We start from the raw sequence: 15,370 nt of genomic DNA, 5'->3' as shown, positions 1-15,370 counted from the left end.
TTTCCTTTAAAAGCTTGAATTTTATAATTCAGTTTGTTTGGCAACAAATACTATTGCTTGTTTTCTGTTTTTTTTTATAGTGACAAGCTTATTTCATTCTTTTTTGAAGAAATATCTGCTGAATACCCAAGTCTGAATAATTGTAGTTTGTTATTCTTTCAAGTAAAAGTGGAATTGTTTGAAAAAAGTGATTAGTACATTTCATATAAAGTGCATTTCCATGAGACAATCATAGCACCAAAGTATGCAGCAGGACACACCAGCAGTGCAAATGTCAACACAGTGAGAGAGACTTATATAACATCATCATTATTATTAAGATAGTTTGACAGCTTGAATCCCCTCTGAACATTGTGGGTACTCCCCCTCCAGGGTTCCACGGATCACTCTTTGATAATCACTGTCTTACAGTATATGTATAATAGCTTCAAGTTGACAATACCAATTTTACTACTAATAATAAACTACCAAGGGAAGTCTAAGAATTCTTTGCAGTTTTTTGTCCTAAGAATACATATCATTAAAAATGTATAGTCAAAGTTCTGTGTTCTGATGTCACTCAAAATAATTCTTTTGTTTGTGGTTAACAACTTGTTAATTAGCTTAGATTCTTTTGTTTCAGTTTGTTTTCAATATTAGGATTTGCTTTTTCTTTTTTAATTTTATATTTGAATAAATAGAACTTCTCTGTAGTTCATTCATCAAAAATACAGAAAGGCTTACTTGGAGAAGTCTTGTTTCCATCACTGTCCCCTCCATACTGTTCACCTGTTATACTAGTAATTGTTTTTAATGGTTTTTGGTTTACCCTTTTCAGGTTTCTTTTTGTCAAAATAAGTAAATAGTTGTATATATATTCTACTTTTCTTACTCAAAAGGTATCAGTACACACATGGTCTTTGTTTGTTGTTTACTTTAGAATTTATCAGGAGATCGTGACTTAACTCAATATATAGTGATCTTCCTTGTTCTAATGGTTGCATGTACTTAATCATGGGGCTGTACCAGTATGTTCTGGTTTATTCAACCAGTCCTCTCCCTACCAGTGGACTAATCAAAGGTTTAAGAAGTACAAGTTACATACTGAGAAAGAGTAATACCTAAACTTTTGCTTATAAACCTTCATAAAACTAAATTTTATATTTGCATCGGCAATTAGCTAACACCTTTAAGTTATGACTAACTAAATTTATACTGATTTCTCATATGTTTGCACTGTGAGTTGTTTGGTATTAATGATTATCAATTTGTGAATCAATTGATAGTTCTTACCTAAGCATCCATTATATGCACTGAAAATTTTTAACAATATAATTTTATAAAATGTTTGTGTAAATGTTCACAGTAATGTGCAATGAACATAGGAAATAAAATCTCTCATTAGCTTGTCATTAATACATAATGTAAAACATATTTCATTAATACATTATGTAAAATAATATTTTTCTAGGCACAGTGAAAGATAGAAGATTGTTTATGCATCACACTTCTTTAGAGCCAGTTACCTGTGGACCCTTTTGGTAAGACATGTTTAAGTTTTTTTTAATTCTACTAATACAGTGTAGGAAAAGTGTGGGGTTTTTTAGTAAATATTTCTAAAAAACAAAGGCTCTAACATACAGTAAAGACACTAGCACTTCCCTTTTTGAAAGCCTGCATCAGGATTAAATAGTTCTGTACTTTGGTAGTACTTTATAGTGCTGTACGTACTATTATCTCATCTTTAATTTCATAACTTTGTAAAGTAGACTAACAGGTTTTGTTCCAGTTTTGTGAATAAGGTACTGTGGTTGAAAGGGATTAAGGAAATTACTCAAAATCAATAAATATAGCAGATTTTATGTTTCAATTATATTAATAAAAGTGAAAGAAAAATAAAAGATGGCATATATTTAAAATATGCTTTATCTCTCTTCCTTCTCAAAACCCTACTAGTTACTAAGAATTTTTTTTTAATGTATAAATCCATAAGAATAGTGATCAGAAGAAACAGTAACATTTTGGAAGCTAAAAAGCATGAATGACTTAGAAAGACATAGCAAGCTAAAACCTGAGCAAGCAGAGAAGCTACCTGGTTTCCCCAAAGAACCTGAGAAAGACTAAAATTGGCAGCAACATATACTTCTTAAGGTGAGGTAGAAAATACGAAGATGAGTTGAAAATCTGTTCAGGAAACAGATATGCCCTCTCCCCAACACAGGCAGGCAATTATCCCTCTTCTGCCAAAAGACCAGAAGGTCATTCTCTGGAGATGAATTAGAAGGATTCTAAATTGGGGATGGGGTTGGGGGAAGTACTGAAAACAGAGATTAATTAGAAATCTGTATATCAAATAGTGAGACTCCCTAACCTCCTTCCCACATTTAGCTCCCAAATGCCAGCAGCCAGGCCTCTAGGCAGAAGACTGGAAGGTATTTTTTCTGGGTAATAGGACCAGCCCAGTAGGAAAAACTAAAAATGCTGGCAGTGGTGGGTACTGAAATGAAACCACATAGCCACATCACCAAGAAGCCAACAATTGCCGAGCCCTACAGCACACAGCTTCCTGTCAGCTGTTCAGCGCTTCACTCTGAAATAAGACCAGATAGTCAAGGATCACTAGTCACTGGAAGAAAACCTCTATAAAAGATAGTATCCAAAGTACAAAAACCAAAACAAAAGGAACTTAGAGGAAATAGACTGTACAAGCAGAAGAAAACGTCAAAAAGCTTACTAATAATTTCAGGAAAGAGAACATATTGCATCCTTAAAATAAGAAGCTCTTGGAAATTAAAACTATGATGGCACAAGTCAACTAACTCAGTAGAAGAAACAGGAGTTAAAAGTTATGAAAACTCCCAGAATGTAGAACAAAAAAGAAAAGGAGATAAAAAAGGAATGAAAGATAATTTTTTAAAGTCAGCCCTGTAGGTCTAACATCTGAAAATTTGGAGTTTGAGGAAGAGGGAACAGAGGAGAAATGAAGAGAGAAGTTTTCAAAGAAATAATTTAAGGTATTTTATCAGTACTGAACAACATGAGTTTCCTTGATCAAAAGGACCCTCTGAGTGAACGCATAAATAAAAATGACCCAGCTAAGGCATATCCTTGTGAAATTTTAGAACACTGTGGGCAAAGAGGAACCTTAAAATTTCAAACTTCAAGTTCCAGGGGTTTAGGACTGGGTAAAAGGAAGTATGGGGTTTTCAACAAGATACCAATTAGGAAGAACATGTATGCTGAGGAAGGTGATAGTTTAGTTTTGGACTTGCTGAGTTTGCAGTGAGTGTGGAACATCAGGATAGGGATGTGTGGTGCTAAATGCAGTCCAAAGTGCAGGAATAACACCTGGGGAATGTCAAGCATAAAGATCCGTGTTTTTATTTTTAAATAAAAATATTTCACATTATTCCATATTTTTATTGTTAAATAAATTCCCATTTTTATTGTTAAACGATAATTTAAGCAATGGAAATGACTCATATCACCCAGGGAAAGTGTCTAGGGAAGAAATCCAACTTTGAATGCAGGAATATTTTTAAGAGAAAAAGGAAAAGCCAGTTTAAAAAAAAAAAGGAAAGAAAGAAAGGGACAGTCGTGGCAGTGAGAATTTTAAAAAGGAAAAAGCTGTCAAAACTGGCACAGGTCAAGTAGAATGAGTTTACACATGAAGCTTTGTTCTTTTTGGCATTGGGCGGTCATTAGCAACTTTACTGAGAACAGTTTCTGTGGAATAGTGGGGGAAGTGAGAGCTCAATGAGGAGAAAGTGAGGAAGTGAAACAGCTCGTTTAGATTAACCGCGGAGGAAGATTGGCCGGCCGTGAGGGAGAGGGAGCAGTATTAGCTTGAAGGGGAGATAAGGCTGAGAAAAAGGGTGGGCAAGGCTTTCTGACTGAGAAAGGTGTAACAGCTGGTAGAGAAAGGACCAAAATGGAGTAACCATTGAAAAGGTGGGGCTCCCGAGGAGACAGAGTTACTAGCTGGGGGCAGGGGTAAAGGGGAAGGGGTCGCTGTGAGAAAGAACAGAAAGGAGATGTCTGGTGAAGGGGGTTAGTGAGGAGCTTTGGAACTGGAGGAGACAAACGGAGGACCCACGTTTGACAGACTCTTCTCTCGTGTTTATAAAGTCAAAGACTGGGAGTTGATGTGTGAGCGACAGTTACAGACTTGGAAAGCATGGTATTGTTCTAGAGGACAACCACGATGAAATGCAAAACAGTGACCAGAATAAGATTGCCAGGTAGCAGTTGAGGCTCTCTCTATGTATATATTCTAAAACATTTATGTCTGTGTACATTTACTGGTAAATAATGAAACAAATATTTTCTCCCCATTGTAGCACAACTAAGGAACGGCAAGAAATAAAGAATCCAAACATCACTGCACCTGGTCAAGAGTTTCTATCTAAATCTCATTTTTATGAACACCTGACTTTGGAAAAGTCGTCAAGCAATTTATCAGTTTCCGGGCAGCCACTTTGTAAGGTTCCTGCCCCAAGAAATGAAAAAAGGAGACACTCGATATCTGCAGGCAAACCAATGAAAGTCTTTGTCCCACCTTTTAAAACTAAATCACACCTTCACAGAGATGCACAGTGTGTGAACAGGAATAGTAATTTGGAGGAAGACAAACAAAAACAAAAAAACATAGATGAACGCGGCTCTGGTGATAGTGAAAATAATGGCAGTGAAATTCATCAGCTTAACAAAAGTAACTCCAATCAAACAGCAGCTGTAATGTTCACAAAGGGTGACAAAGAACCTTTAGGTATTATGTGAAAATTTGTATTGACTTATTTTTGCCTTTCAGTCATATATTTTTTATAGTAAATAATGCCTTTAGAGTTTCCCCTTTTATAATGATTACTAATTTCAAAACCTTTTGTAATGCTTAAATTTTTCCAAGTCCAAAGATTAAGTTTAAAGTATTCTGATGTTTTCTTTCAAAGGTAACTACTTGTAGACTTTCTTGTTTAAGAAAAAAAGAAAAAGCTATTAGACACATAATCTAGGATTGCTATTATTGCATTATATTTTTTATCAGGCAGGCTGCTAATTTTCTTCCAAATTCAAAATAAAAATAATAGATCTATTTCTGTTCTTTACAAATGGAAACTTTTTTCATCCCTGAAGATTTAAAGTTAGAGCACAGTGATATATATAATTTTATAAAACAAGGGTTGTGCTTTTAAAATTTCATACTCAATTTTATTTTTTGCTAATTATTTTCTTTAATAGATTTAATTACAAATCTTCAGAATGCCAGAGATATTCAAGATAAGCGAATTAAAAAGAAACAAAAGCAACGTATTTTTCCACAGCCAGGCAGTCTGTATCTTGCAAAAACATCCACTGTGCCTAGAATCTCTCTGAAAGTGGCAGTAGAAGGCCGAGTTCCCTCTGCATGTTCTCATAAACAGGTATGCTTTTATCTATAATGCGAATAACTTTTACAGCACTGCGCAACTTTATTAACTGGCATCTCCAAATTTTTTTGTTTAAAGAAAGAAAAAAATTAATGCAGAAAGGGATGAGTAAAAATCATCTTGCCTCCTAATCAGCGTACAGCGGCAGCTGCCTTCTCCTCTGCTCCCCTATCTTACCAAAGTTCTCTGTGCTTCAGGATTACCATTTCTCTTCCTGCTTCAAAACATGTTCATTTTATTACTGTACGTGCTCTCAGCTACGTGTTAGAGGAAAGTAGTCTCACTGAATTTAAAGTGTGACTAACTCATTACCCTGAACCTGCTAAGAGCTATTTACATTTTTAGAAGAGGATTCTTACTAAGCCAGTACCATCGAGTTACAATTTTAGGTAATGGGGAGGTAAAAGGTTGGACTCCTTGAAAGCTTTTTAACTTAAGAGGTTTTGTAAAACATTAAATGACTTTTTCAAGCCCCACAGCAGCTTCCTGTGGCAGACAGAGCAGGAGGCATGTACACAGGGGAATGAGAAAGACTCTTGGATGTGTGGGTCATGTGTGTTACATAAAAATGTCTTAGCTTCTAGTAAGTAAGTTAAATATTTTTATAGTTAATATTTTCATATTTAGATGAAAAACTGGGTAACTGATTTGGTTTGTTTCTATTCTGTGAAACATGCTCTTTAGTTTTGTTTTTTATTCATTATCAAACTTTTATGTCATTTATTTTGTGCAGCTATATATGTATGGTGTTTCTAAACACTGCATAAAAATTAACAGCAAAAGTGCAGAGTCTTTTCAGTTTCACACCCAGGATTACTTTGGTAAAGAAGGTTTATGGGCTGAAAAGGGAATTCAGTTGGCTGATGGCGGATGGCTCATACCCTCCAATGATGGAAAGGCTGGAAAAGAAGAATTTTATAGGTACTCTCTGGGAAAAGAAATTTTCTGTTAACTTTTATATATTCCATCATCCCTCTCTTCTTCATTAGTCCTTTTTTTTTTTTTTTCTCTTTCCTTATCTCTCTTAAACTTAAAAATTTGGCCAGAAATCAAAATTTTATACATTGAATCATTTTAAGTACATTGTGGTTCACTTGATATTCTATTGAAATCTTTTGAAAAGTGAATTTTGGTTTGTCTTAGGATTTGCTCTACTGGTTTTTCTTAGATTAGGACATTATTCCTATGGCTTTTACAAAATAAAGATGGATAAGAAAAGTTAAGTGTGATCGGCCTTCTGGTAAACTTCCCCCCACACACATATGCTTATGTGGCTGATCTCTTTCATTGTGTATTTCAATCAAGTTAAACAGAAATACTTAAATATCAGAAACACTAAATAACTAGTTAATTTCAGTGCCCTAAAACATCAACAGTTTAGAAACTGTATCATCTTATGATTCTAATGTTTATACAAACATAACTTAAAATTTTTGGTGTCAGGGAGGTATTATATCATGCCAATGACAAGAGAGATAAGAAACCTTTCTCCAGTGCCCGTATTTTTTGAAATACCTGTACATCTTTCCAAAATTTATAGTTTGGGGAAAATGGTAAAATAATTTTTCCTTAAATTTTTGTTGTATTTTAAAAATAGGAATGTTATTTACATCTTGTATTTGTCCCATGTAACAAATATCTGCTCTTGACTCTGGAAAAGTAAGTTGTGTCACTTAATTATATTAAGTAGACTGCACAGTGTAGAGGTTAAGAGTGATTTCCCTGCAATCAGGTGGGCATGGTTCAAAATGTTTGAGTGCTGAAGCTCAAGCTGTGTTTTTGATCATTCAACAGATATTTATTGAGCACCTACTGTGTGCCAGATACTATCTTGAGTACTAGAGATAACAAAAATCTCTGCCCTACTAAGTCATTCTTGTGAAGGGGTTCAGGACAGGGAAAGAAAAATTTAAAAAGAAATAGGTTAACTGTATAGTATATAAAAAGTGACAAATACTTTGAAGATATAGCTGAAGGAGGAGGGTGGAGAGAATTGGGTGAGGAGAGGTGCAAGTTCTTAAGTAAGAGTAAGTAGTCAGGAGGCTTCACTGACTACTTTGATATTTGATCTGTGTCCTGAAGGATGTCAAGGGAGTGAGCATAGGACCATCTGGGGAAAGCAGGGAGCATGCTAACTTGAGGAACAGAAGGAAGGTTGGTGTGACTGGAGTAGAGTGGGTGAGAGAAGAATCATGGATGAGGTCGAGAACTTTGGCTTTTACTCTGAGGAGACCATTAGAATGTTTAAAGCAGAGAGGTGACATGATCTGACTTAGTTTTGAAAGAATGACTCTGGCTGCTTGTTGAGATTAGACCATAAGGAGGGGCAAGGATGAAAGCAGAGAGACTACTTCAGAAGCTATTGCATAAGCCAGGTGAGAAATGGTTGCTTGGGCCAAGGAAGTGGCGGGGAGCTGGTGAAAAGCAGTTGGAAACTGGGTATTTTTTGAAGGTAGCATCATCAGTATTTGCTCAAGGATTGGATGAGGAGTGTAAGAATGGCATTAGCAGCTGGAAGGAAACAAGCTACCATATACCATGAATGGAGACGACCAAGGATGGAAGGGAAATTGAGAGTTCAGTTTTGGACATTTGAAGTTTGAGGCATCAGTAGGCATCTAAGGGGAGATGTTCCGTAGGCAGTTGGATGGATATGCAGGTCTGGAGTTCACAGGTGAACTCTAAGCCAAAGAAAGCAGTTCAAAGAGTTATCAGGATATAGATGGAATTCAAAGCCATGAAACTCTGAGAAAGAGCAACCCCAAAATCAAAAATAAATGCTAAAGAATGTGGTGTGTTGCAAACCAAGTAAAGGTAGAGCTTCAGGTAATGGAGAGTGACCAGCTCTGTCAGTTGCTGCTGATAGGTAAAGGTGAGAACTGACGATTGATCACTGGATTGTAGAGGTCCTTACTAATCTTAATAAAAATAATTCATTAGGTTGGTGGGGCAAAAGCCTGATCAGGATGCAGTAAAAGGGCAGTGGGAGAAGAGAAGTTGGAGAGAGAATACAGTCATTCTTTCATGAATTGCTATGAAGAGAAGCAGAGTAAGAGGCAGTATCTGAAGAAGAAAGTAGGGTCAAAGGGTGTTCAGCTTTGTTGTGTTTGTTTGTTTTAAGGTAGGAAAATATTTTTTATGCTGACGGAAATCATCTAGTAGAGGGGGAAGAAATTGATGGTGCAGGAGGGAGGAGGCATTTCCCAGACAAATGTCCTTGACTAGGCAAGAAGGGTGGGAGCTAGTGTCCAAATGACAGGAGGAGCCAAAGTGTAAGGGAACCGGTGCTGGTGAGTCGGTAGACAGGAGGGTAGAAGTTTATGGTTCTGTTTTAATTGCTTCTGTTTACTTAGTTCTGAGCATGAGAATGGAGAGGAGTTGTAGATTTGAGCAGAAAGGGAACAATGTCAAGAAGAGCACCAGGACTAGAGAAGGAGGTTCTTAGGTAATTGCTAAAAATAATCTCTTTAATAAGAAATATCTAATCAAAAATACAATTATTTTAAGTTAAGTTTCTCATTTTCCAGTTGAAATAATTGTATTGACTAATATATTAAATGAAACTTTTATAATTTTTATTAGTATATCTTGATACATGTCAAATCATTTTCTAAAATTATATTACTTATTGATTATACATTAACTCATAAAGACTTACTGAATAATCTTGTACAATGTAGGTTTTTTTTGCAAAGAATAGTTGGGGGTTATTAAATTCAATATCATCTTATGTGTTTTTTATTATGTATTCTACCTTTATTTGTTCAGGGCTCTGTGTGACACCCCAGGTGTGGATCCACAGCTTATTTCTAGAGTTTGGGTCTATAATCACTATAGATGGATTATATGGAAACTGGCAGCTATGGAATTTGCCTTTCCTAAGGAATTTGCTAACAGATGCCTAAGCCCAGAAAGGGTGCTTCTTCAACTAAAATACAGGCAAGTTTAAAGCATTATACCATGTCAGCATACAGAGGTCATAGAGGTACCCTAGCCAGTTGTTGGTGGCAGGTGCCATCCCACACTGCTGTTCAGTGGTGTGGAGCCGTTCTGTTGTCACCCCCACCCCCCTACTCCATCACACTGTCTCCTTAACCTCTTGGCCCATTTGAAGAATGTGAATTACTAATTTGATCCACTATTTAGGGATTGCTAATAAAGCATTTTTGCATTTGGGGGTTTTAATATTTTATTTATATTTTAGCAGTATAAAACTTAATATATTGCTAGCTACCAAATTTTAAGTTCTCTTTGGTCTCAGTATTTCTTCAATAAAGGTGTTTAATTTTATTCTTGGTTATTTGGTGGCTTTTTTTAAACGGTGAAATTCTAGACTCACAATTCATAAAACAATGCATTTTTCTTTTTCTTTTTAGATATGATGTGGAAATTGATAGAAGCAGAAGATCAGCTATTAAAAAGATAATGGAAAAGGATGACACAGCTGCAAAAACACTTGTTCTCTGTGTTTCTGAAATAGCTTCATTAAGCACAGATACATCTGAAACTCCTAGCAGTAAAACTAGTGGTGTAGATACCACAAAAGCAGCCGTGGTCGAACTTACAGATGGATGGTATGCAATTAAGGCCCAGACAGACCCTCCCCTCTCAGCTCTCATAAAGAACGGGAGACTGACTGTGGGTCAGAAGGTCATTATTCACGGAGCAGAGCTGGTGGGCTCTCCTGATGCCTGTACACCCCTTGAAGCCCCAGAATCTCTTATGTTAAAGGTAAATTAAATTAATGCACACTCTTGGTGCAGAAAAGTTAGTTACTGATTTTAAGTTCTAGGGAAATTTCACACTTATAATTTTAAATTTACTTATGCCTATTAAGGATGTTTCTTGAAAATGAACCGATACTCTTAGTCTTTCTAGGTCTATTTCCTAATTTTAAGGGCATTCAACCTCCAGAGGCTTCTTGAAAAAGAAAACATGCAGTGTTTTTTCATCTTATCACAAGATTGGCTGAATATAGAATTTGAGGTTGGAATAATTTTGAAGACATTTCCTCCGTTATCTATTGCTTCTAGTACAATTTCTGCTAAGTTCAGTGCTGGTCTTACTCCCAGTCCTTCACCATGTGATCTGCTTCCAAGATGTTTCTAAGATCGTTTGTCTCCATTATTCTGAAATTGCACAAAGAGGTGATTTAGTATCAGCCTTTTTTTTTTTTTAAATCATTGTCCTGGGTACATAGTGGCAGTCTGTCTGTAGATATATGTCCTTTGAGTTCTGGGACATTTTCTTAGAGTAGTTCTTTGATAATTTCTTCCCTCTTTTTTCTCAAACTCCTGATACTTGAACATTAGGCCTCTTAGTTTGGTCATCTAATTTTCTCATCTTTTTGATTTTTCTGTTTTATTGTCTTTTTTCCTCCCTACTTTTAGTTCTTAATCTTATCTTCTAATCCCTGAAGGGAATGAATAGTATTCCTATTGGCATGATTTCCAACTTTTAAGAGACTTTTATTTATTATTCCTTAAATGTTTCTTTTTTTAATTGAATTTGGTTATTGTTTCATAGATATAATATCTTCTTATCTTTCTGAAGCTATTAATTAATATTTTGTTTTAATTTCATTTTCTCTGCTTCCTGCATTTTTTTCCTTGTGAGGACCTCTTTTTCTCTTTGTTTGAGCCTCTCAGATTGGAGACTTCCTCAACTGCTGGTTGCTGGCTGTCCCTTCCTCTTAAGGAGTGGGCAGTGATGAGCTGATCAGCAGCTCTGTGTGTCAGCTTGTGTGGGTGAGCAGATGGGGATTTGATGTTTTTCCTTAGGAGACCCTTAGATACTAGTGATCATTCTGAGGGCTGAGCAGAGTAAGAAAACTAATAGAGAAACTCATTTTTAGCATAAGAATAAGTCTTAGGGCTATTGTAAAGATTAAATATTAATTAAAAAAGAAAAAACACTTATCACTGTGCCAGGCACCATAGGAAGTGCTATATGAATGTTTGCTACTTTTAGTAACTGCAGTCATTCTTGGGCTGCTTTGTTATTTACCATTTGTCCAATAAATTCTGAGCTTCCAAAATTTTGGTAGTATCTATTTTCCTCTTCTTTCTAGTTCTCTTTGTCCTTATAGGTTTTTTGAGGGAGCTAGATAAGTAAGTATATCTTACTTCAGTTTAAACATGACGGATTCTCTTTTATTAATTTTCAATAGTAATGTTTATATAACAGTAAGACTTTGTATCATTTAAATAATTTCTTTGAGATACTGTATTTTAAGTTAGTATCATACAGTTTTCCTGCTTATTCACTCTCTTTTCTTCATGAGATATTTAATAGAGAATGTTTTTAAAGCAGCCCTAAAGGAAGGAAAACTATTATGAAATCTGAAAGAGAACTGAATATGTATCTAACTTATAAGTGACTTATTTATTAATTTGTCCAGATTTCCACTAACAGCACTCGTCCTGCTCGCTGGTATGCCAAACTCGGATTCTCTCCGGATCCTAGACCTTTTCCTCTTCCTTTGTCATCACTTTTCAGTGATGGAGGAAATGTTGGTTGTGTTGATATAATTGTTCAAAGAGCATACCCTATTCAGGTATGATATATTCTGAAGCTTGCTATGTATTTCTCTCTTTAGAGACAGTTAATTTGAATCCCTCCCTAATGTGTATCTTTGTTTGACACATTGTTACAGTGGATGGAGAAGACACCATCTGGATTATACATATTTCGCAATGAAAGAGAAGAAGAAAAGGAAGCAACAAAACATGCAGAAGCCCAACAAAAGAAACTGGAAGCCCTGTTCACTGAACTTCAAGCAGAATTCGAAGAGCATGAAGGTGAAACGAGTCATGTTTACAAGACCTTTTTTTCATGTGAGAACAAAGTTTTAGAGGTTTCTAATTGAGTGAATTGTCTTTCTTTTGAGTAACAGATTTTTTTTTTCCTAGTTCTGAATCTGGATTTTTTTTCTGATTTTTAACAACAGTATTACATAGATACACAGATAAGCATTGACTTGGCCCCAAAATATCACATGTTTATTCAACATAGTAAGCTTTTAGATCCTCATAATTGTCTTAGACAATGAAGCATTACATACCCACAGCACTTTTTAGAAGTCTTCAGTAAACTCCCTCTTCAGCTTCCGTACTAAAGTATTTGTAGTGTCCACGCTGGGTATTAGAGAAGAAAAGCAACACGGGAAAGAACTATCAGGTGATTTTCCCCAAGCCCTTTGCCATTCTCTCTTCTCTGTGCCCTTATCTACATTTTAGAACTTGCATTTTTGGCGTTGAATTTTATGTTTTTATACTGGAGCTACAACTTGTTTTCCCTGTGGCATCAATTTTAATAATAAAAATCATAGTGTTTTATGCTTAAAGGACATGAAATTTACTTTTTTACCCTTTTTATTGCAGAAAATTTTATGTTCTGCATTTGTTCATGATTTTCTTTATTATTTAATTTCATGTTCTACATAAATCTGCAGAAAAAGTGGGCTCTCAATATTTGATTTGCTTAAAATGATCACCAACTCATGATTAAGCAAATCATGAAGTTATTTACTTAATTTACAAATTGCTCTAATTAAATAAACTATATTTTTTAAACCATGAATACACTAGTTTCACATTTTCCTGGAGAACTTTTAGCAGATAAATGGTTTGTTTTTTAACCTCCCTACCTTGGGTGTTTTTTGCTGGATTCTCTAGTTTTCCATATTCTTAAATTTGTAGTTTAGCTAATTAGTGTTTTTCCCCCTAGACAACATAACAGAACGATGTATACCTTCACGTGCACTGACAAGACAGCAAGTCCATGCTCTGCAAGATGGTGCAGAACTTTATGAAGCCGTGAAGAATGCAGCAGACCCAAGTTACCTGGAGGTAAGAGTAAGCGGGCCTGCAGTGAGCCTTAATCCTCATCCTTGAAGGTGGGAGGCTGTAGTCAGTCTTCTGGCCATTACAAGGAAACAGCATGTTGAAATGCTGTGTTTCTCAAAGGGGGTGTGTACTTTTCCAGGGTCCTCAGTGATGTACCAAACCAGTGTGGTACATTTCCAATTCTGTACCAAATAGAGGATGAGAAGGTTAAATAATTTTATATATCAAATATGCTCTAAAATACAGACAAAACTTGTTTATTTTTAAGATAAAATAAGTATCTTCAAAGCAATGTCTCAGTTTCCATGTTCTCAGCTCTTTCTCAGATCTTTAGACCTAGAGTTTATTTCCTAATCCTCTACCTTAAAGGTACTTAGGTGAGAAAGTTTCAGAAGCACTAAACTGTTACAAATAGCATAGGCCTTAAAATCATGGTTCTACCATTTATTAGCTAAGCAAGTTGGACATAAAATAGCTATCAAATGGGCACAAAAGATGTTGTTTTAGGCAAATCAGATAATGTATGTAAAGTATACTGTTACAAAGTTCTATATAAATGTTAGTCACTATTATTAGAACATCATTTTGTACATTAAGGTGAGCTACTGCCTAATTTTTAGACACCTGGGTCTAATTAGATAATTAATGCAAATTCTAGGATTAGTTTGGTAAATAGGGAGGAGAGGGGAAATTCTAGGAAAACTTGTTTATATATTGATTAATCTCATTTATTTGGTGACAATCTTGTATATAGCCTTTACTTTCTTAAATAGTAGGAGCTTAAAATAAATAATACTCCACTAGGAGAGTGAGGCGTGCTGTTCTGAATAGAATTCCCTTAGATTCCCAAATGTTACAACTCAGTCTCCCTGTGAGAAGTCAATCCGCTTTTCAAGCCTGTGAGTATAGTTGCTCCATGTCTGTAAGGCTTTATTATGCTCACCTGAAAAATTAGTTGCCCCTCTCTCTTTACCTTTGTTGAAGCTTGTGACATATATGAAGATAGTTCTAATTTCATCCACAAATTTTAACAAAATATTATTCTGGTTTCCATTGATAGAATTTACTGATAAGGAAAAAGTAAGGGGGCAGAATGAGAGTTGGAGGACTAAGTTCTAGACCTGGCCCTGCCCCTGTGTAGCTGGACAAGTGGTTTGTCTCTCAGACCTCCTTTCCACCGTCCGTCAAGGGAAAGCCTGAGAGGGGCTTTCAGGTTCTAAGTTTATATGATTCTATGAAATTTCACTTAAAGTTATTATAATTCCTAGAGGGAACCATCAGTTTCTAAAATACCCTGTTAAAAGGACTTGTTTTCAGTGGCAATACTTAATGTTGTGGGACTTCTGAAACCACATATCTTTTTAAAACTTCATGTTTAAACTAAACACTGCATATCTAGGAAGACCTGTGTAGAGCACAGGGATTTCATAGTCTTGCCTCCTAACACGGACTCGGGTGTTAGGATGGGGAAGCCAGCAGCAGTCTAGTAGGTTGTGTGTTGAGATTCTGCTTCCTGTTTATTCTGGTTTTGGTTTACTCATTTATTTGTTTTTTGTTAACACTGGGTGAGATTCCCAGGAGGTTTAAACAGCAGTTTGCTGAAATGATGGGGAGAGAAGTGCAGAGGCAGAGATAAGTGCTTGTAGTACATGTCTGTTTTAAATTCTATCTCCTGTTCCAGAGAGTTAAGGCGATTATACTACAGGAGCTAAGAAGGAGGAGGGCTCTTGAGTCAACCCCTGTCTGTATGCCTCTGCAGGTTATTTATTCTGTCTTTACCTCAGTTTCATCATCTACCACAAGAAAACAATAATAGTACCTCATGGGATTATTGTAAGGATTGAATGATTTAATCAATACATTACCTCCCTCCCACATAGATATATTTCTCAAATATAGTAAGCATTCAGATGTTTGCCATTTATAATGTCAGTGTTGATGATTATGATTATTAGAGTATGTTTATAAATACAGGTTGTTTGGGCCCTAGGTAAATTTGTCACAAATATTAGTAAACTGTTTAAGGCACTTGAAAATATTCGTTATATGATAAGCTGAGACCTTTAATCTCAATTTTTATATTATCACATCCTTAAAGTGAACTTGATTCTGTTGTAT

At 35.6% G+C, this 15,370-nt stretch overlaps 1 protein-coding gene and 1 long non-coding RNA gene across 2 annotated transcripts in view; one reads left to right on the top strand and one right to left on the bottom strand.

The window, feature by feature from the left end:
- Positions 1–15,335, bottom strand: part of LOC116668574 — a 28,160-nt gene extending 12,825 nt beyond the window's left edge. The window contains exons 1-2 of the long non-coding RNA XR_004325725.1: positions 13,250–15,335; positions 12,469–12,541 (exon numbers count right to left, since the gene is read on the bottom strand). This is a non-coding gene — a long non-coding RNA (uncharacterized LOC116668574). The remainder of the gene's footprint in view (positions 1–12,468; positions 12,542–13,249) is intronic.
- The window catches only part of BRCA2 (BRCA2 DNA repair associated), a 46,270-nt gene that overhangs the window by 20,722 nt on the left and 10,178 nt on the right, over positions 1–15,370 (top strand). Inside the window, 9 exon segments of the mRNA XM_032496330.1 lie at positions 1,451–1,520; positions 4,320–4,747; positions 5,218–5,399; positions 6,139–6,326; positions 9,174–9,344; positions 9,782–10,136; positions 11,806–11,961; positions 12,061–12,205; positions 13,134–13,255. Coding sequence (XP_032352221.1) covers positions 1,451–1,520; positions 4,320–4,747; positions 5,218–5,399; positions 6,139–6,326; positions 9,174–9,344; positions 9,782–10,136; positions 11,806–11,961; positions 12,061–12,205; positions 13,134–13,255 — 1,817 coding nt within the window.

Source organism: Camelus ferus, chromosome 14 (assembly GCF_009834535.1).
Source record: "Camelus ferus isolate YT-003-E chromosome 14, BCGSAC_Cfer_1.0, whole genome shotgun sequence".
NCBI lineage: Eukaryota > Metazoa > Chordata > Mammalia > Artiodactyla > Camelidae > Camelus > Camelus ferus.
The sequence above is the reverse complement of the archived record's forward strand: the minus strand, read 5'-3'. Positions and strand labels throughout refer to the sequence as shown.